At 43.3% G+C, this 7,168-nt stretch overlaps 1 protein-coding gene across 1 annotated transcript; it reads right to left on the bottom strand.

Moving 5' to 3' along the window:
• Positions 1-1,964: 1,964 nt before the first annotated feature.
• On the bottom strand, positions 1,965-2,999 carry LOC143017913 (serine/threonine-protein kinase Chk1-like). Its single transcript, XM_076172952.1, has one exon. It carries the CDS (start codon positions 2,997-2,999, stop codon positions 1,965-1,967), a length of 1,035 nt encoding a protein of 344 aa, XP_076029067.1.
• Between the last annotated feature and the right edge of the window lie 4,169 nt (positions 3,000-7,168).

The raw sequence follows: 7,168 nt of genomic DNA, 5'->3' as shown, positions 1-7,168 counted from the left end.
CGCCGGGAAAATCTATGTACACGACCGCCTTCCCACACGAAGTTGTTTTGACTTTCGTGCACAGGGGAAAATAAATTAGAGGGATAGGAGAAAAAGATCTATTATGCACATGTCGAAAAATTGACAGGTGATTTTAATGAGTAGATGGGAAACGGAATTATGTACAAAAGTTCAGGCCTTAGGATTTTGACCACTGAACAACTTCTAGAAACAATAAATGTAGTTTTGGAATAAGACAATTATATAGGCAGAGAAGTGTTCAAGGCTCAGGGTTTGACCAGAATCTGAGTAGTTATGTGACTACCACAGAAAACCGTATCAAGCCAATTGTTGAACCGTGTTCTCGACAATACTAGTTTGCGACGTGTAAGATTTTACGATAGCAAACTGGCTATCTACAAAGGGTGAGAATTGTTCATGCCTCAGGACGACCAAAATCTCAGATATCAAGTTAGAGATGTAGAGTAGACAGTATCGCACGATAGCTGGATCAAGTCTGTCCTACAGTCATTTCTACGACTTTCAAGAAAGCTCGGGTTCACGCGATGTTTCATCATGTTATCTAATTACATAAGTTTTCTATATAAAATTATATAGAAATGTGAAACAATATATTTTGAGGTTTATGATATGGATTATAAACCATTACAAAGGAAAGAAACACTATCATGAAATCTTGTTCGAAAGTTGTCTTTTATGCATGTAAAATAGATGACCTAAATGAAAGGCAACATCTAAATATACAAATAACAAATACAAATATACAAATACAAATATACAAATAACATCCAGAAATAAGGAAATAAGGTGTGTTTATAGCGAACGGCTATATATTATATATATGTCTTAAATTCTGAGACGAAGTCAGATAAAACTTCTAGAAGGTTCCAACACAACATATTAGATACGTAAGCCTTTAACTCACTTCTGTGGTAACCCAGCATCATCAGTACTTCTTTTTACAGCAAGAAATCACATTATATATTCAAAATGTATATACAGGATCCAAGACGACAATTTTGATACAATTTACTTATATATTTAAAATATGTTTACCCTTAACCCAAACTTGCGTTTGTCAAACTTGTCGTAATTTATCATTTGTCTTTATTAATACGCATAAGACACATGAATGCGTGACACCACACTTACCTTCAACTTTCTTCTATCGTCTATTTTCCAAAACTTCGGGCCTAACTGCCTAAATCCCACCTGTGACCCTGCCACAAGCGCAGTATCGTCCGCAAGCGACAACTGGCTCACCTCCCACTTTTCTCCATTTTCTCTGACCATCTCCAGTCCCCTGCCCATTACCCTCGCATTTACCTCTTGCACCACCCCATCCATAAACATACACATACCAAGGACTTTTTTCCCTTTTACAAGGGAGGTAGCCAAAAGTCAAAGGCATAAATCCACTTCCACCCATTCCATCCCCTCATACTCCAGTCCCATTCACCACCATTCTCCCTCTTTCCTTGGCTCCTCCTGGATGAAGGGTCATCCCTGCATCTCACCCACTGCCCTGGGTCAGAAGCAGTGTCGCAAGACACAGCACATCCACAGCAAGGCCGCTTCATTAAATCGACGACCCCCTTATGTAGAAAAGGAGAAGACGGGGAGAAATCCCTTTGGGCTGTGTCAATTTATTTCTCACACATACTTCCTCACCTCCCATCCCCCACCCACTCCCTTCTATGTATCACAGCATCATTCATACACAACCATTCTCCACATGCAATTTTGGCTGTCGCCAGATGATTTTATTCAGCTGAGGGAAATTTCCCATAAAAGAAGTGATCTGCCAGATACTCTAAGCAGCACTTTCGTAAAACTTAATTTACTTTTCATAATTTGGTTGAATTATTTTCTAATTCGTTTATCGCATAGAAGTATTTTGACTACTTTAGGCAGTGGCTTCATAAAACTTAATTTCTTCCTTATAATTCATTGTAATTTGAAAGTCATTCATTGCATCTTGAGCCTTGAATCCAGGCTCGTTCTTCTGGATCTGGAAGGAGTAGTTTTTCAAAAAGTGCGAAAGCTTCCTCGGAGAGTGACTCCCATCGTCTCTCCTTTCGCATTTCCGCGGTCGCCTCCAGCATGACCGCAGAGGACCAGATCTCGAAGTCTGAATCCCCGCTTTGGGCCCTCCGCCAAGGACTTCGACCAGTAAGGAGCTCGAAAAGGATAATGCCGCATGACCAAATATCGGCCTGTTGTCCCTTGTAGCGTCTTGCGAAGACTTCGGGAGCAATGTAGGCCGTTGTGCCGCACACGCTGCTGAGGTACTCTCCCTCCACGAACTCACAGGCGAGCCCGAAGTCACCGATCTTGAGAACGTCGTTACGTGTGAGAAGAAGGTTCTCCGGTTTTAGGTCTCGGTGAGTAACGTGGAGAGAGTGGACGTATTTGAGTCCTTGGATCAGCTGAACAAAGTAGTATCGTGCCTCGTCTTCGGGCACTCCTTTGTCGCTGATTATTTGTCTCAGAGTGCCACCGCTGGCGTACTCAAGGTAAATGTAGAGGTGTTCTTCGTCGATGATTTCACCCAGGAAAGCAATGATGTTCTCATGCTCGAGTTTCCTGTGAATCTCGACTTCTTTCAATTGGCGTTCAAGGCGGCGGATTTTAACAGTTTTTCTGGCGCAAAGGAAACCAGAAGAGTTCTTTTCCATAAGCTGAACTGATCCGAAACCGCCTCTGCCAAGAAACATAACCTCTTTCCATTGATTTCGAAGATCAGAAACTTCGGATTCTTTAAGTTTCTTATCGACATGTGAAACTTCGTCTTCCGAATCCGAACGTTTCCTTTTGATTGCAGACTGAGCTCTAGAGGCTTCAGTCGCTTCTTTTTCGTTGTTGGCGTGACTTTTCGAGTCTCCTACTGCGAGGTCGAAGTCCTTGTCCAAGTCCCTCGAAGTCCTTTGTCCCTGGATTCCTTCCTCGCCTTCCTCTTCCGGATAGCCGGTGACTCTGGAGCAGCTGTCGGTTCTCATTTCCACAAAATATTTATACTAATTTCAGACAAATTCTTCGCACAGCAGAACGTTCTGGAGAACCTAGATATGTAGTGTGTCCGAGAAGCTACGCAATGGTTTCGAATGAAACATCATTGACGTTCCTCTGGGAAGAAAAACTCAACCAATACGACAATTATCCTTTAGGTGAAAGAGAGAGAGAGAGAGAGAGAGAGAGAGAGAGAGAGAGAGAGAGAGAGAGAGAGAGAGAGAGAGAGAGAGAGAGAGAGAGAAAGAGAGAGAGAGAGAGAGAGAGAGAAAGAGAAAGGACACCATGTCGTTAGCTACCTATGAACGAGGACAGAAAAAACTCAACCTAAACGACAATTATCTTTCAGGCGAAAAAGAGAGAGAGAGAGAGAGAGAGAGAGAGAGAGAGAGAGAGAGAGAGAGAGAGAGAGAGAGAAAGCAGACGCCATATCCTTAGCTACCTATGAATGAGTACAGAAAAAAACTCAACCAATACGACAATTGTTCTTCAGACGAAGGAGAGAGAGAGAGAGAGAGAGAGAGAGAGAGAGAGAGAGAGAGAGAGAGAGACACCGCAGCCTTACGAGACACTGAATCCTTCCTTTGGCCTTGTCTTTCCGCAAATCTATCAAGAAACGAGTGACAAGCGTCTACGAATCACAAAGAAACGAGGTGAAGCATTTGGGAAGTTGATCGAATGAATAAGAGAAAGCGAACCAAAACTTCTGCACTTCCTGGTTATTCGTTAGATTTAAGCATAAAAAAAAAAGACGAAATCGAACGAATGCCCAATGACCTCCGAAGTTATTTCTTGTTTTTCGTGAATATAGTTTACCAACGTTTCTATCCATATGGACCGTTATTGTGTTTCTCGGGAGATAAAGGGGCTATCACACCGGGCTATTTTTCCTCCGACATCCTACCTCCAACCTCCATTTGAATAACTAGAATATGAATTCGCTTACTAAGACTTCTCTAAGAACTTGTCAACAGTACGTCTAACATTCGTATAAGTTTACAATCTCTTAGTTCGTTATTTACCGTTACTATACATTACGGAAAGATTATTTGATATCTTGATATTTGAAAATTAGAATATTATAACCAAAGTCGTTTTTCACTCAAACGAACTCTCAACTGACGATGATGGCGAAGTCCGTGGAAGCCCAGTGTGATAACGCCATCAAGAGAGGGTGGGGGGGGGGTAGAGGAGAGGGTAATCTATGGGGCTAACGTGTCCACACTAGAAACCTGCGCTTCATTGAAATCACCACAAATAGACACGGTCCACTAATTAGGCACACCTAACGAAGGGTCAAACAGACGTGACCTAATTGTACACACCCGAACCTGACCTATGACATCATCAAAACCATGCAAATATATACATTTAATTGTTGAGTAATTCATATACTTTTATATGCATTCATTTCTGCATAAAGGTTTTGTGAGCAAAATTGTATCGACAAGAACATCTAACGATGGTGGTAGTGATTCATATTCTGTTGAACAAAGCTGAATAACTTCCCTGGGAATTCTGAATCCATACACACGAAAATAATCTACAGTTTTGTTGCTATGGTGCGAGCTTAGTAGTTGCTAGTTTAGTAGCAGCTATTTTAGTAGCTACTAGTGCTCGCTGCAAGTTAACTTACCCGGCAATTGTTGTCACAAAGATAGTTTCGAGCTAAATTGACTAACTTTCTGTTGACACTAGGATAGTTTCGAAGTAAGTTGACTATCTTTCGGTTGACACTGGGCAAATAGAGGGGTAGTTTACAAGTCGCTAACACTAGCGGCTACTAAACTAGCCCGTGTCAGTGAGGTTTATGAGCGCATTAGCATTTTTCTTTCTTTGTGAGCAATATAGACAGACTCTTCCTCACTAACACATTACCTTGTGGGACATATATATATATATTTGTGTATTTGATAAATCACTGACAAAGACGACCTGAAGGACAAGAAGGGTTCTGAACAAGTGCCCCGAGGAATACACGTCGTATCGTCGCATCGAGCCGGCCTCCGGAGTGTGACATATATATTTTTTTTTTTTCTGGTGCAGTTTCTCCCGCGCTATTACAGGCTAGAGGGACAAAACTCCCCGCGACTTTTCTCAAATAGCCTCGGGCATGCTTTCAGCTCAAAACTATTTTGTACTCTCAGAGACAAACATCCGTTTCGTTCGGTCGTTTGGTGCGAGCTGCTCCTGCATGTGGAGTCCTGTGATAGAGAGACGGCGTCCCAACTTGGCACTGGAAAAGGGACCTCACCCTTCCTTTGTTCGACCAAAGAGTGGAACACTGCATATGTTTCATTCAGGCAAGCATCAGGGGATTTCATTCGCCAATGGTCTTTTCCCCCTTGCAAGAGGGGTGACCGAGTCTCCTAGACTCCTCGCTGGAGGAAAATATCTGGGTCGTTCCAAAAGTAATGCCTCCTATTTTCTAACTCAAAAAGTTGAAGAGCTACGAAGACGGGAGTGGCCCCATTAAAACGAGCGACCATTTATGCTCCAGAATTCATTTTTCTACGTAGTCACCACCATTCTCAATGCACTTTTGCCAGCGATGAACGAGAGCCTTGATGCCTCGGTCTTAAAAGTCAGCGCCTGCCGAGGCGGTCCATTTTTTCACGGCTTCACGGCTGCGTTTACGGCGTTGTTGTGGGGGAAACGCTGCCCACGTAATGCGTCCTTCAGAGGTCCGAACAAGTGGAAGTCTGACGGTGCCACGTCGGGACTATACGGTGGGTGAGACAGCACCGCCCAGCCGAACTTTGTCACACATTCCGTGGTCTACAAACATTGTGTGTGGCATGGCGATGTCGTGTTGCAAACGGAATGTTTCCCTTTTCTCTGGCCTTACACGGGCAATCCGGGCCTTCAGCTTGCTCACTGTTTCAACGTAACGGTCAGAGTTGACAGTCGCCCCTGGTTCCAAGAAATCCAGGAGGATGACGCCCTTCCTGTCCCAGAAGACGGTGCACATCACTTTGCCTGCAGATGTCTGCGTCTTGAACTTCTTCTTTCTTGGGGAGTGCGAGTGGTGCCATTCCATCGACTGCCGTTTGGACTCCGGGTCGTAGTGGTGACACCACGTCTCGTCACCAGTGATGATGCGGTCCAAGAATCCGTCACATTCGGTTTCGTACCGATCCAACAAGTCCTGACAGACATCCCGTCGGGGGTTCTTTTGGTCCTGCGTGATCATTCGTGGAACCCACCTAGCACACACTTTGCTGTATCTTAGGGATGACAACATCGTTTCCAGTGCACTGACACCCACATCCAACTCTTCACGCATTTCATTCACCTTTATCCGCCGATCACCGCGGATGAGTTGATCGAGGCGTACTTTGTTTTCCGGGGTGATGGCTGTGCATGGACGTCCGGAGCGCACTTTATCACTCACATCTCTGTCGCCACTCTAAAATCGACGAACCCATCTCCTAACTGTGCTGACATCAACTGCATCGGCTTCGTAAACGTTCACCAGGCGCCCGTGAATGTTGATTGGTTCAATTTTTTCTGCATGGAGGAATTCAATGACGCATCACTGCTTCTGACGCACTTCCATGACAGGGATTGCTTTCTTTGAGTATCACACCATCAATTTGCAACAGAGATTAAACTTTCAGGTCACGAGTGTATAAGTTCAGTCATCATAACAATGCAAATTGCAATACCCTCGGATATATATATGTATATATATATATATATATATACATATACATATATATATATATGACAATCTCCATGACCGTCGCGCAGAGGATTCGAACCACTGGTTCTGGACCCAAGAGAGGCTCCATAACACCCGCTTTAGTGGTTTGAATCCTCTGCGCGACGGTCATGGAGATTGTCTGATTGATGTCGCTGTTTACTAGCGAATTTCTCATATATATTATATATATATATATATATATATATATATATATATATATATATATATATATATATATATATATATATATACGAGTGAAAAGGTGGTAGAGAAATACGGGTTAGAGCGAGAACACTGTATTACTGACGTTTTGACTACAAGTCTTCTTCAGAGTGACAGACAGCGTGTGTGTACATCATATATACTCTCTTTATGGCTCATCCGGCTGATACGTAGATGACGTGTTGGTGGTGGTACCCGAGGGAACAGATATAAACAATAAACTCCGCATGC

The sequence above is a fragment of the Oratosquilla oratoria genome, chromosome 33 (assembly GCF_046742065.1).
Source record: "Oratosquilla oratoria isolate Oo_2021 chromosome 33, ASM4674206v1, whole genome shotgun sequence".
NCBI lineage: Eukaryota > Metazoa > Arthropoda > Malacostraca > Stomatopoda > Squillidae > Oratosquilla > Oratosquilla oratoria.
This window is presented reverse-complemented; position numbering and strand designations above follow the sequence as displayed.

Excerpts from the sequence above, each read along its gene's own strand:
- LOC143017913 (XM_076172952.1), bottom strand. The coding sequence starts at position 2,999 with ATGAGAACCGACAGCTGCTCCAGAGTCACCGGCTATCCGGAAGAGGAA.